Source organism: Oncorhynchus mykiss, chromosome 6, assembly GCF_057628025.1.
Source record: "Oncorhynchus mykiss isolate SJ-2025 chromosome 6, ASM5762802v1, whole genome shotgun sequence".
In the NCBI taxonomy this organism is placed as follows: Eukaryota; Metazoa; Chordata; class Actinopteri; order Salmoniformes; family Salmonidae; genus Oncorhynchus; species Oncorhynchus mykiss.
In genome coordinates, this window is record NC_143027.1 from 74,108,663 (window position 1) to 74,122,761 (window position 14,099).

Below are 14,099 nucleotides of genomic sequence, written 5' to 3' on the forward strand. Positions count from 1 at the left end.
TCCTTATACAACGAGTTGGCAAATCTTACATTTCCGAACATGATTTAAGCAAGTCTGATTTTTTCTGAGTTTCCGACAAGAGATGAATGAGACATTGAATAGGCAATCGACATTGGAACTTGGATTTATGCTGCGTCATGTCATGTCGGAATCTCGGGACCTCTGAGTTAAAATGAAAGTAAATTATTTGCCTGGAGCTTCCTATTATTTGATTCTGGTACCTTTCGCCTGACGCGAATGCGGCTTTATATTGAAGAAGCCTTCATGCGAGCTACGTTAGGCGCCTTTGTGTTCAACATCAGAGACAAAGCGAATACTGAGCGCCTTACCCTCTCAATGTTCAATTATCCGGATGAAAATGAGAGGTTTGGGCAACATACATTCTGTGCCTCGTAGGCCCACCTGTGATTCTGCGCACTGCTCCCGTGAGGCGCTAGCCGTACTTTCACAAGGTGGGTTGACATTTCTGATATGCCACTTCCTAAGAGTACTGGCGACGAAATTAAAATAGTATAGTTGTGAGCTATTATACAGAACTAGTGAAAAAAAGTCAGTCAAGTGCAACTCATAAAAAGCATTATTCATTGCTTAAATTTAAACCAACCCTCTCTCCAATCTCTACGATGACTAAACGAGTGTTAAGGTTTGAGTACCATCTAGCGGTTGAAATGAGATCACGCAGACCCAAAAAGGATTTATGTTTTATTACAAGACAGAACTAACGTAGTTGTTGAGATACAGAATAACAATATAGACAAAAACATAACAAAATCGAAAGTGCACAAAATGAAAATGACTTGAAGGTCCTAACGGTTCAATTAACAGAATCAGTTTTCCAAATGGATTTGAAATAAATACATATTAAATTACATTACAGGTTGAATTTCATAATGTAAAAGGAACGTTCATTCTTATAAGGCACACCTCATATGATCAAATGTACCACGCAAACGGCAATAAAATAGGCATTTCCCTATATACAAAAACCGTTTAGAATTTCCATCTTGATAAAAGTAAGCAGCAGCTCTCCTTTTAATGACATTATTTAAGAATCACAGAAAGATTTGTAACACTCAACTAACCTGCCACACAAAAGTAACTGTTTTGATAACCAAGGTTACACAGTATATTCACACAAACCATTCTACTGTGATGAAGTTCAGTTACAGCAAATAAATAACTTTGCACAACAGGATACCCTGTCTACTAGCCAGGTGCCAGATCTGTTTGTGCTCTTGCAAACACCATTGATATCATTGTCAAGCCATACAATGTTTGGCATGACAAAGAGTAACAAGAAGTTGGCATGACAGAACAGACAGACTGGCACTCAGGCTACCTGTCTGACAACAAACTGATAATAATTCATGCCACTTACTGCAAAACTGTTCATTATTTAACAGAGGTACACATCTTATGGGTTTGACTCAACCACTAACCATAAACGTATGTTGTCCCTTGAGGCAAAGCCACATTATAATTATGAAATATCACTTAAAAAAAATGAAAAGCTGAAAAATCTATTTGCTACGAGGCAGAGATGGACTTACAAACGTTGCTCCTTTAACATTTAGGTAATTTCTCACATTCAAAATGTCTGCATAGTCTCAGCTTTGATTTGCTTTCTGTCGATGAACAAAACAAATGATAAAATACACGTTCAATAACAGAATATCAAGATGCCAACAAACACAGAACATTAATAGTGTAAGTATTGCTTTAGCCTTCAACTCATAGGACAAAGATATGGGTGGTATTCAGCAGGCACAAACTGTGTTACTGCCGGAAGTTGTCCAACACCACACTGCTAATTTTCATAATTGGTTGCTAAAACTTTGCTGCATTGTGCCTTACCAAACACAACCCCCTGAAATGTTGTGACAAACTTGGGGATTAGGCTAGCCACTTATTGGCCAATGAATAAATTACAAGTGATGCCATAAAAGAAAGCCTCAATCTAAATATTTTCATATCTGTACACATTTAGTGATTTAAAAATATGAGTTGTCAATCCTGTAATTTAAAATAGTTCTCATAGCCAACACTCACAAGTGTATATACAAAAACACTTCAAAATATGGTTATAAAATGTGCATTTTCAGCTCATGGAAGACTACAAACTACAAATAAATAATTGCTGGTTTTCATTCCAAAACAAAAATGAGTTCTGCATGCTTGGTCGAACTCAATCTATCTTGATTCACTTGCATGAAACTGCTGGAAAAGCAATGGATAAGCTCATGGTACGGAGTGTTTACAAATCTGACAATGTACAATACTACTCAGTTCTTGCCAAACCATGCATGTGTGGGAGAGTGAGACAACACATGCATGTATACATTTAAAAGGCCATTCAAGACCCCCCCCCAATACTCTCATAGCCCATAACCCTTTATATATTAAGATGCTATAAATCAAATGAATCTGCTTGAGTGTCAGGGGAACATAAGTATAAGAAAACACTTGAAAATGTCCATTCCATCAATGCAAATAAGCTGTTTTTTGTTTTGTTTTTTAGAAATGTAGCTGGTGGAGTCTTGCATATCAGCACATGAACACTTCATTGCCAATTAGACAGCTGTAAAATGTTTCTTTAAAAAGACGATGCTGGCAAAAGGAACACAATATATACACAAACGCTGGTAACCGTAACACAGAAAATAAGCTTTAAATGTTGTAAACCAAATTAATCAGACCTGGATAGTGTGCCCTTCAAGGCCAAATAGAATTCTGCCTCCTCATCCTATAAATAGTACAACTAATGCCTTTATAAAAACATTTTTTTGGTTATTTTTAGTTTTCTTAAAAAAAGATAAGAAAATGAATGTATAAAAAACAAAAACACATATCAAAGCAAAAATAGGAAAATCATTTAGCCGTCTAAATGCACAGTGAACTAATAGGGAATGGTTTTGGGGGTAGTCTGCCACTGGAGACAACTTGTCGGGTGCCATTGACACCCCAAGGGGATGCTCAAGAGCCATCACCAGTCCTCTTTCAGGGCCTCTGGTAGCAGGAGAGGCGGGGGGTGAATGGCGGGAAGGGGAAGGTGTGTGTCCTGCATGGGAACCAACGTCTCCTGCTTCTTGGAGCTGCAGCAGGGCTTGAAGAGACGTGGGTCAATCATCACCTCACCAAAACGCCCTTTGTACACAATCCCACAGCACACCTTTTGTCTACAGGGAAGAGGATGAAGTATCCATTCAATAGTTTGTCCTAAACTAAATTTCTGCAGAATTGTCCCAGATAAAACTACAGTACTAAATTATAAACTTAGATTTTTAAGACAGACTTCAATTTCATATACTTCATTGACATACCTTTTCCAGTAAGAACGGTCCAGGAAGGAAAAGACAGAAGGAGTGGGGCGCCTCTGTTTGGACTCAATGTCTGAGCCGTCATCTGACTCGTAGCTGGGGGACTGGGATGGAGACATGCTTGAGGTCGTGCTGTGGGCATCAGAGTCTAAAAGGACAAACAGAACCATTTTGGTGCATTCTCTCATGATACATGACTTAGAGGCAACATCTGCATGTCTACCGGGATCCTCCAAGTAGGGCCTAATGACTAAAGTGAAACAAAGACTTACGCAGTATAACTCAGTAGTAATGTTGGAGTATATATTCTATAATTTTGTTGATTCAACAAGAGACCTACTTTGTCTTTTGAATTTGTGAAGCCTCTTCAGTTTGTTTTTCTTCTTCCCATCGCTGTTCTTCATCTTCTTGGGTTTGGTTAGCTTGAAGCCAGGCCCAGCTCTTGCATCCACAACCTAATGTCATATAATACATGTCAATCACTCAACTTCCACACAGCATCAATTACATGAAAATTCACAGTGAATCCTCAGTGAACTAAAATAAAAAGATGGTGCATACATGGTTCCAGTTCTTCTTAGAGCCCTTTGGCAGTTTTTTCCATCTTTTTACTAACAGCACACAGGCATTGCAGATGTCTCCCACACGATCCTCTGACAACCTTGATAAATAATCAAGGAAATGAAAACAAAAGCACAATAAACAATACACCTCAAGCAAATCAATAAACATTGTTACATAACATTACCTTATATATGAAGCACCACAAAGTTAGCATCGCTGTTCTTCAGACAGCAAAAAAACAAGGTAAGGCATCCTATAATCAATCCTAGACTAGTTAATAATATCTTCCCAATTCAATCTGTTGACCATCACTTGTTTGACCTTTTATGGCATACAATCACTGGGACAAAAACTGGTGCAAACTCAGCATTAACATGAATTACAATACAGAAATAAGTGTGTATTGTTTAATACTCCCTGAAAAGGAAGTATTTGATGAATGCAATGTTATCATGCCATTAACACTTAAAGCTTACCCAAAACATAGCCTGAAGGTTTCTTCGTATCTGCTGCTGTCAGTAAAGCGTGAACTGGAGGACTTGGTTTTGCAAATGCAACATCCTTCATGGCTGCGATATATTTTCGACTTGTGAAAACCAAACATGACGATCAATGGGAGAAAGAAACCTACCGAGAAAGAACAAATAGATCACCAAAGGATGCCATGCAGAATAGTAATAGCACTGTAACGTTACTGCTGTAATGCTTTCCCCTGGGGGAAAGGGGCGGGTCACCACATTGGTCAAAACATTGTGTTATTTCCATTTAGAAGTCTTATTCTACAATTTCAGCGATCCATGATATAACTTCACGCGGAGACAAGCTTCCTCATATTTATTGACGATTGACCTATTTTAACTACACAAAAAAGCAATGCGGAGCAAATAAATAAATAAACTTTCTTACGAATTTAGATACACCTTTTATCAATCTTGCATGCTACTATACAAATTAATGACATTCACTTAGCCACCGGTGATAGATCTGCTAGACGTCCCCGTTATTATGCATACACAATTAACGTTATAGGCTGCGACTCCCATCTCGCTTTTTTGTTTCCTGACTGGAGGAGACTATTTTTAAACAAAGCCCGCGGGACAGGAACCAAAGGATGAAATTGTTTGAATGGTTTTTAAGCAGACTCGCAATGGTTGGCTAGATTTAGTTTAGCTAGCTATTCAATTTAGTAGATTACAATACACCAACGGTATATTGCCAAAACTATCATTGTTACTTGCAAGCAATCCAACAAAATAGAATGGCAGCATCTGGCAACCCCCGCTAGTAATGACGCCATCGCTAGCTAACTTGCTACTACAAATACTCGACAAATTAGAACAGTGTGTCGCTGGTAATACATTAACTATGCTTTTCATATTGCCCTTGATTAACCGTGTTTAAAACTGATATGTTCCCGTCGGGAAAGTGATTTTCAGTTACTTGGGGAATCCGAAACAAAAAGCGGGGAAGGAGAACTCCTTTCACTGAAGAAACAAAAAGCGGACGAAGTCATAAAAAACAAATGCGACAAGTGAATTGAGCAACACTGGCTTGTTTTATAATTTCAAATGAAATTGTTGTAAGATTTAACACGCACAATACTTTATATAGTTTCCTTCCCTTTAAATTCAAACGTTCGCCCGCTGAGAGCGCCAAATAGCAATCTGACTATTGTTGTTAGCTAGCCTGCTAACGTTAGCTAGCTACCACGCCACGCTCCATATCCATGCTCTCCCATTGTTACAATGACCCCGTTGCAGATATAGTTCGCACGCGACAGACTAAAATTAAATGTAAGATCTGTAAAACATAAGCATTTGCGTTAATTTCTAAATGCAAATTGCGTAAATGGTAAATAACAGTGGACTTACCGAACAAAAACTTTGAATCTTCAACGTTGTCTTTTTACACACTGCGCATGCCTTACTACTACTGCTGCATACAGATGGTTATTAGAATGCATTAGCATAAAAAAACATGAACATAAAGCGTTCCATCGTAGAAACACCATATTAGGAGTGTAACGTGTCCGTTTGAACACAAATTCAACCAATTGGCGCACACTATGCATGGTATTTAACAATATGGGATTCTGGGAGTAGTAGTGAGTGTGGAAATGCTTTCCGTTTTATCCTATTTAAATCAACACCTCATTAGACTCCATGTCCCAGCAAGCATCGTATCATCAACGTATGAATGGACAATTAAAAAAAAGTATTTGAAATGGCGCGAATGAGTTTGTTTACATTTTAAAACCAGCATTTGTTGTTGTTACAAGTGTTGTTATCAGTGTTTGATTTCTCTGCTGGGTAAAGTTATCTTATTTTTGCTCTGCAGTTCATATGGGGAATATATGGGGGCATTTACAATACCATCAATAACCATATAGCAATTTATAGTGTACCCATTCCAGTCAGTTATACTCCTTCAATAAAAATACAAAAAAACATCCATATTAATGCATTTCTGTAATTGTATTCTTTATTTTTTTACACTGTACACATTTCCTCACTTAGTAAACACAACATTATACGGCTATGCCAATAAATGTACAACAGTATTGAAAAACAAAAATATATCTCCCAAGATGCTCATGTCGATTATACATGGAATAGTACAACCAACACAATTCAGAAGTTGGCACAGGAAAGACATCCTTCACACCTACTTCTATCAAACTGCTGTTGTTATTCATCATCCTATGCTGCACAGTAAGACAATTGGAGGAGGTCCAATGATTCTCATCTAGATCTTGGGTTGATTTTTTTGTGTGATGTGGATAATATTGCATAGCAGAAATACCAACAGTTCAGAGGATAATTTTTTGCTCTATTTTGAATCTGGCCTTTTAAAGCAACCATATGTACCACTCATTATTAATTTAAGTGGCAATCAGCTCATACAATTTTCACTACTGAAAAAACATGATGTTGTAAACCTGCCAGGAATGGGCAGAACAGGTGAGGAATAATGAGAAGTTGTTGGAAAGAAGGATGCACTGGTTAGAGGTATTTACATAAAGGCTGTCATTTTATAAATGACTCACTTTCTACCAAGCCATGGTTATGATGAGTACTGTACTGTTGAAGAGTTGTGTGTCAAGTGTGAAGCACTGACATGGCCTTATAGTGATACTTCTCCAACTGAATACATATTGTGCATCACTAGCATACGCTACATTATCTTATTCACAGGGGGAGCCAGGAGCCTCTTCTTAGGCCAAGTTATTCCATATAAAATAGTTGCATACTACGGTACTTCCAGTGGGATTGATCCAAATTTACACACTGTCATATTGATGTAGGTGAATCAGTTTCCCACCCTACACAAACATCTATACCATGTCATATTCATACTTATAAAGCATACTTCTGCATCATTTGCTTCAAGCTCTGCATTATGACAGTTAGATTTAGAACAGAGCAAGCAACTTGACAGACATATCAAAATAATACTGTTCTTCTCTGAAAATATATTAACAGTTTTTGTTCCTTGTTTTCCTTTTTAGAATATAGCCATTGTCAGCAGTTCACAATAACAATGAAAATATTTAGCTTTCAATAAAGTAGTATACAACAGGTGGGTTATCTTCTTCAACAATGTGAAAATCATGGATCGTAATAGAAAACATATTCTTAACATCTAACAGCAACATTGTTGAGGATAAAAATAACAACACATTTTGAAAGGCTCATTGCACTTAATATATGGCAAATGTAACAGTAGCTTTAATATAAGCCAGAAATCGTCCCTTAATTGTTCAAGTCTCTTTCTGCATAAAAAGGTTTAATTGTTCTTTAGTGGTCCCTAACAGTCTTCCTTAGTCAGGTCCAATTGGTGCGAACGAAGGAGGGCCTAGATACCGATCCCTTTGACAAGTGAAGCTTCTAGGGTAATGTTGAACTCCTGCAAAGTCTGTAGCACTCTGATCAGAGAATTTACCAATGAGCGGTCCTTTATCAGTGCTGTGTCCTCGTACATTTGGACTGTGATTGGACAGTCTGTGAGGAGAGCGATCCAGTGGTGTAACAAATGGTCCCTAGGAAGAGCAGAGAGAAACAGGAAGTTTACCAGACTGACTTCAGGGAACTTTTTTAGTAAATCCTCATCCCTGCTAACAATCAGGATAGGAAGGGCTCAAGCTTGGTTATGACTGAGGTATTATTTCCATTGCATTTAGGCATGTCTGGTCTCGCTATGTGCCACTTAAAAAGATTTCTGACAAAGAACAAAGAGAAGGTATTTCATTGAAGTGGCAGGTGCATTTGAGCTACAGTACCAAGCCCTGTTCTGCCACAAAGGGTTAAGAGAGAGAAAGAGGAAGTCTGAGGTGTCATAACAGGTAGGATATATATTGTATGTTTTGAACTAGTGTGTGGAAGCTTAAAGTGGGATTATAAACTGGGTGGTTCGAGCCCTGAATGCTAATTGGCTGACAGCCATGGTATATCAGACCGTATAGCACGGATATGACAAAACATTTATTTTTACTGCTCTAACTACGTTGACAATCAGTTTATAATAGCAATAAGGCACCTCGGGAGTTTGTGGTATATGGCTAATATACCACGGCTAAGGGCTGTATCCCGAGTGGCTCAGCGGTCGAAGGCACTGCATCTCAGTGCAAGAGGCATCACTACAGTCCCTGGTTTGAATCCAGGCTGTTTCACATCCGGCCGTGATTGGGAGTCCCATAGGGTGGTGCACAATTGTCCCAGCGTTGTCCAGGGTAGGCTGTCATTGTAAATAACAATTTGTTCTTAACTGCCTGGTTAAATAAATAAAATATCCAGCCACAACGCAAAACAAAACAGCCCTTAGCTGTGACATATTGGCCATATACCACACCCCCTCGTGCCTTATTGCTTTACTATACAACCATAAAAATAGAATTGTATTTCTATGTATTCAACCTCCACAAATACACACATACTCATACAATGCCCAACAAGACACACAGTGTGAGGGAGAATAACTGAAGCAGGAGGCGTGGAGGGATCACCCTAGCACTACACTACAAAAGAGGACAAAGCCGCCCACTCTGTTATCACAGTGATAAATGCTGTGCTGCTATTAGGGTTGCACATTTTGGGGAATATTCAGAGGTGGAAACTTTCCGTGGGAATTAACCGGAATATTTGGGAATTAACTGAAATATATGCAAATTAATAATAATACCATTTAAATGTAGATGTTTTTTGCATTGGATATATTTACCATATCATATGGAGCCAGAAACATAAACATTTTACCTTATCATAAGTATACATTATTGCAAATGATTAAATTCTTCCAATAGAAATTTTAAAAATGATTTAGTTACGAATTTAACTTCAATTAAATGAGTTGACTCTTCACATGGGATGATTTCATTGAACAACAAAAGAAAGGGAATATTGAATGATCCCCAATGATCCATCTCATCTCCCAAAAACGTCTTCAACATACATCTGTAAAATTATAGTCTAGAAACTAAAGCTTTGGTTGTCTTCCTCTAAGGCTTCCATGTCTTCTCCCAGGACCTCCTCAATGTTCACTTCTTGAACATCAGACTCCGAGGCCTCATCTTCACTGTCACTTTTTTACCTTGTTGAGGATGGCTCGTTGCCAGGCTCAAATGGCCTAAAATTTGCCTGGATGACCAACCAATTTCTCAGCCCTTGTATTGGTCAGTCTGTTGCGGGCTTTGGTGTGTGTGTTCCCAAACAAGGCCCAGTTGCGCTCTGAGGTGGCTGATGTTGGTGAGATTTGGAGGATGATGGAGGAAACAGGGGAAAGAGCCTCAGATCCACAAAGTCCCTATCACCAGGTGGCTGATGAGATATGTTGGCAAGACTGCCATATCGCATCTCCATCCCAAAGCCCTTGCTTGGAAGTGTACTTCGCCAGACTGCCAAGAACCTTGCCCTCATCCAGGCCAAGGTGGCGAGACACGGTAGTGATGACACCATAAGCCTGGTTGATCTCTGCACCTGACAGGATGTTCTTGCCAGGATACTTGGGGTCCAACATGTACGCTGCGGTGTGTATGGGCTTCAGGCAGAAGTCTTCACGCTTTTTGATGTATTTCAGAACTGCAGTTACCTCTGCTTGGAGCAACAGTGAAATGGGCAGGGCAGTACGGATTTCTTCTCTTACATCTGCAAACAGAGTCTGAACATCAGACAGGATGGCATTGTCTCCCTCAATCCGTGCAATGGCTACAGCTATAGGTTTCAGGAGTTTCAGGCTGCTTACCACTCTCTTCCAGAATACATCATCCAGTAGGATCCTCTTGATGGGGCTGTCCATATGGGCAGACTGTGATATGGCCATTTCTTGGAGAGACTCCTTCCCCTTGACAGGAGACTGTCAAGCATGATGACAACACAACCCCAATGAGTGTTGCTGGGTAGCTTCAATGTGGTGCTCTTACTCTTCTCATTTTGATTGGTGAGGTAGATTGCTGCTATAACTTGATGACCCTTCACATACCTAACCATTTCCTTGGCATTTCTCTGACTACGTTCCTCCATTGAGTAAAAAAACTTCTGATTCCAGGAGGACCATGAGCTGTTGCTATCGATAAGGTGTCTGATTCATCATTTTCACCTTGAATAGAAGTAGAGGGACTTTTGTCAGAGGTTGCTTGTTGTGAGCGCTGAGGGAACTTTATGCACTTGGCCAGATGATTCTGCATCTTTGTTGCATTCTTCATATTTGATTTGGCACAGTATTTGCACATGTACACAGCTTTTCCTTCTACATTAGCTGCAGTGAAATGTCTCCACACATCAGTGGCATTTTCCTGTAAAGATTTGAAAATAATGAGTAAAAAAAAACAGAATACAATTCCATGTACAGATAAATAGTTAAGCAGATAGATTAAACAACTATTTGTAAGATACATGTTTTAAAATGAAACATGTATGGAAACAGGTGAATTAACACTCCTCAGTTAGCAGGCTCAAGCAAGCTAAAACCCACATGGTAGCAAAAACGAACTTAGCAGAAATTGTTAACAAGTTAGAAATTATTTAAAAACACTTTGCTGAAGGCTACTATTTACTAGTTAACAACAAATCATGGATGTCATATTAAATATAATCATCCCACCCAGTATTGTAATCAAAACTTACTAGAAAACATGTAGTCCTTAGCTCAGACAAGGAAGTGCAGTAGTGTGGGCTCAATAGTATCTCATTAGTGTGCAAGATCTCGAGAATCAGTTGTACATGTGATGGAAGAGTGCACTGCATATGTGATGGAAGAATTCACTGTGCATGCAAAGGGTTGCAATTCCATTGAATTGGGGATAGTTTAACCAAAATATGCCCCAAGACCTAGAATTGCTAACCTAGAACAAGTTCACTGTTATAAGCTAACTTTTTTGATGAATTTAAGCTAAATTCCCCAATTCCCGGGTTTAACTTCCCATGGAAAATGTCCTGAAATATTACGGAAGTTTACCGGAAAGTTTCCGACCCTTTGCAACCATAGCTGATATTAGAGAGATAATGAAAACACCTCTCTTTCAGTTGAATTGAAGATGTCTTGTAAAACATCTCAAGCAATCTAATTTGCCCTTATGACTAGGACATTTAGTGCTGTACAATGAATTCCCATTCAAATATTCCTGATGATAGCTGTTGTTCTGTGTGTGTTTGTGAGGCCACAGAGGAGATATTACCTGGCACCCAGACACACCAGCATCTGGAACTTCCCATCCTTGCCTATGTTCCTAGATGTGTTGTTGATGGCCCGCATGAAGCGGCAGAAGTGGCGTACTCTGGTTTGCCAGTTCTCCTCTGGAGTCACCTCCCTCTGCTCAGCACTCTCAAAGTACACTTGTGACTTTTCTATAAGGAGAAATCACAGACAGAAGACATTGATAAGCGCAGCCTCATCCAATAGTATGGCACGGAAGACACTGTATACTGTATATTCAGGTGTAATGGTCGTGTATTGGAGTCTTTACCTAAGAAGTCCCAGATGAAGATATTCTTAAAGAGGCGTGGGGATTTGAAGCCATGCTGGAACACCTGCTCTAAAGCCCAGACTAGACCATACTCCCCACACAGCAGAAGGGTCAGACTGCCCCTCTATAGAAAAACAGACAGGGAAAGAAAAAGTGTGACTAATGTTGTCTACTTTCATAGTACCCTGGTCCAACACATCAGTTGTGGCCATATGAAACTGTTCATTCGGAACACATGTGAGTGAGACTATGATCAGTGTTGCATGCAGTGTACAGACAGAGGACCCACTGTCTCCTTCACTGTGATGAATAATAGACAATGTGGTGGGGGGTTGTGTCTCTCACCTCCTTCTCTGGCTTGTGGAAGTGCTTCACTATCCCATTAATGGCCTCTCCCACTCCTTCTTGGATCTGACTAGTGTTCAACTCTGGATGATGGGAAAGAGTCGGACAAAATCAGTCAATGCCAGCAGACACAAGACCCTCAAAAGTGACACACTGGTAGCGTTTGCCAGCCGAGAGTACTTAGCACCTCTTAACAGAGTGCCGGCCGTAATTTGCAAACCGATTCTACATGTAGATTCACGCGGAATTTTTTTCAGTCCGACGTCAGCCAGAGAGGGTGGTCCCTAAAACACACCACGATGAAAAAACTGCATACGTACGGGAGAGCAACATTTGGGGCTGTGTGTGTAGTCCCTTGGTGAAGATTATTGGTTAATATTGATGACGATATTTGCAGTGTATTTGAATGGTCACTCACTTGGTTTGCTGTTTGGTGAGATGGTGACGAACCTCCTCATCATTCCAGGGGACTGCTGCATGGGGGGCGTGCGACACATTCTGTCCTCATTCTCTGAGTTTGGTGTCACTAGCTCTCCCACCAGGACCCTCTCCAGACTGCCATCGTCCACCCCCTTCCCCAGCCACCGACCACACGGGAACCTACACACACACACACGCACGCACGCACACACACACACACGCACGCACGCACGCACACACACACACAATATAATATAGCAATATAACAGTTAACCAAAGCTTCAACAACTTTTCTTGTGAGTAGATGCCACTGAAATCTCCAGCATAAGGCAGCTGCTACCAAATATTTCACTCACTTGTAAGCATGACCTGTGATCTCATTCCGGACCATAACATACTCCACAAGCCACTTGGCGTAAAGACCTGAGTTATCATGGCCCATCTGCACTGTGGTCAGCTTACCCAGGTTCTGGCACTGTGACAGAGAAAGAAGGCAAAGAGCAAAGGTCATGTTGAGGTGAATATACATGTATATTGATATTATTATCAAATACCAAGAATATTCAATCTTGAGGGGAGCACCAACCTCAAAGGTGATCTCCTGAGTGTGCTTGGGGACCTGGAGCACCCCGGTCTCAGCCAGCTCCCCAGAAACACACACCCAGGGGTTGGCTGTGAACATGGAGCCTCCTAGTTTCTTACTGGGAATCACCAGCACATGGTATGGGATCACTGTGGGACAGAGAAGAGAGGGAAGCCTGAAATCACTCAGTCAAGCACAGTATGGTCACAAGAAGAGCTACCTCTGTCTTCAATATATTTCTCAGTAAGTATCCTAAGTCAAGGAAAAAGATTTAGCCAGGAAATAAGTCTAATTCATCTATTACTCTAATCTAATTAAATCTACTCAGCTTCTGGTTACATAGTGTTCAGTGTCGTGGCCAGGTTGTATGGTATTTGCTGGCACTCACTGATGGTTGTGAAGACATTGGTGAAACAGAAGTAGTCCACAGCATTGAAGGAGAGGAGGTGGTACAGGAACTGCTCTTTCTCATCGTCACAGCGCAGAAAAGCATAACGCTTGTATAGTTTCCTGCAAAAGAAACAAAAGCAACAAAAAAAAATCACAAAAAAAACTAAGTTTAGCATTTCATATGATGTAATGATCATAGATTGAACAATAACAGTCTGAAGCCTAAAAGGCTGAATGGAGAATGGTAATGGAACAGTCACAATGCAATACCTACATAATGAATCAGCCTGAACGTGACCCACTTCACCACCATCTCATCAATTATAAAAAACATTGTAAATGTTTAATAGGTGATTGTACTATGACGTTTGGATCTGTCAAAAGAGCTCATGTATTATACATGCATAGTTTTCAGACATCAGGTTGATTCATGTGTGTGAGACTGAGTGGGACATTCCAATAAAAACTAGTGAGGATTTATGAGGAGACTGACTTAAAGAGAATGGGGTATTATCCCAATTAC

The 14,099-nt window shown here is 40.0% G+C and overlaps 2 protein-coding genes across 7 annotated transcripts in view; both read right to left on the reverse strand.

Moving 5' to 3' along the window:
* Positions 1 to 689: 689 nt before the first annotated feature.
* On the reverse strand, positions 690 to 6,079 carry sinhcafl (SIN3-HDAC complex associated factor, like). 2 transcript variants are annotated; one of them, XM_021607624.3, is made up of 6 exons: positions 5,753 to 6,079; positions 4,358 to 4,508; positions 3,879 to 3,978; positions 3,658 to 3,772; positions 3,321 to 3,465; positions 690 to 3,176 (listed from the first exon to the last, which is right to left on the reverse strand). In XM_021607624.3, exons 2-6 carry the CDS (start codon positions 4,483 to 4,485, stop codon positions 2,984 to 2,986), a joined length of 681 nt encoding a protein of 226 aa, XP_021463299.1. In that variant the 5' UTR covers positions 4,486 to 4,508; positions 5,753 to 6,079; the 3' UTR covers positions 690 to 2,983. The 2 variants fall into 2 exon arrangements, with proteins under 2 accessions (XP_021463299.1, XP_021463301.1); XM_021607626.3 differs by lacking the exon at positions 5,753 to 6,079 and adding an exon at positions 5,479 to 5,628.
* Positions 6,080 to 6,340: 261 nt separating this feature from the next.
* The window catches only part of dennd5a (DENN/MADD domain containing 5A), a 96,626-nt gene continuing 88,867 nt past the window's right edge, over positions 6,341 to 14,099 (reverse strand). For 3 of the 5 annotated variants that reach the window (XM_021607633.3, XM_021607632.3, XM_090238846.1), the window contains 8 exons: positions 13,575 to 13,696; positions 13,190 to 13,335; positions 12,960 to 13,078; positions 12,602 to 12,783; positions 12,184 to 12,266; positions 11,839 to 11,962; positions 11,551 to 11,719; positions 6,341 to 7,920 (listed from right to left, as the gene is read on the reverse strand). In XM_021607633.3, coding sequence (XP_021463308.3) covers positions 7,737 to 7,920; positions 11,551 to 11,719; positions 11,839 to 11,962; positions 12,184 to 12,266; positions 12,602 to 12,783; positions 12,960 to 13,078; positions 13,190 to 13,335; positions 13,575 to 13,696 — 1,129 coding nt within the window. In that variant the 3' untranslated portion in view covers positions 6,341 to 7,736. Of the gene's footprint in view, positions 7,921 to 10,472; positions 10,669 to 11,550; positions 11,720 to 11,838; positions 11,963 to 12,183; positions 12,267 to 12,601; positions 12,784 to 12,959; positions 13,079 to 13,189; positions 13,336 to 13,574; positions 13,697 to 14,099 lie in introns of all 5 variants that reach the window. The other 2 variants (XR_016496861.1, XR_016496860.1) reach the window with 1 other exon arrangement.

Bases quoted from the DNA above. Each gene is read 5' to 3' on its own strand.
- sinhcafl (XM_021607624.3), bottom strand. From the start codon at position 4,485: ATGTTTGGTTTTCACAAGTCGAAAATATATCGCAGCCATGAAGGATGT. The intron at 3,979-4,357 runs GTAAGCTTTAAG...TTATTTATCAAG, and splicing joins ACCTTCAGGCTATGTTTTGG to GTTGTCAGAGGATCGTGTGG. The intron at 3,177-3,320 runs GTATGTCAATGA...TCTTCCCTGTAG, and splicing joins GACCGTTCTTACTGGAAAAG to ACAAAAGGTGTGCTGTGGGA.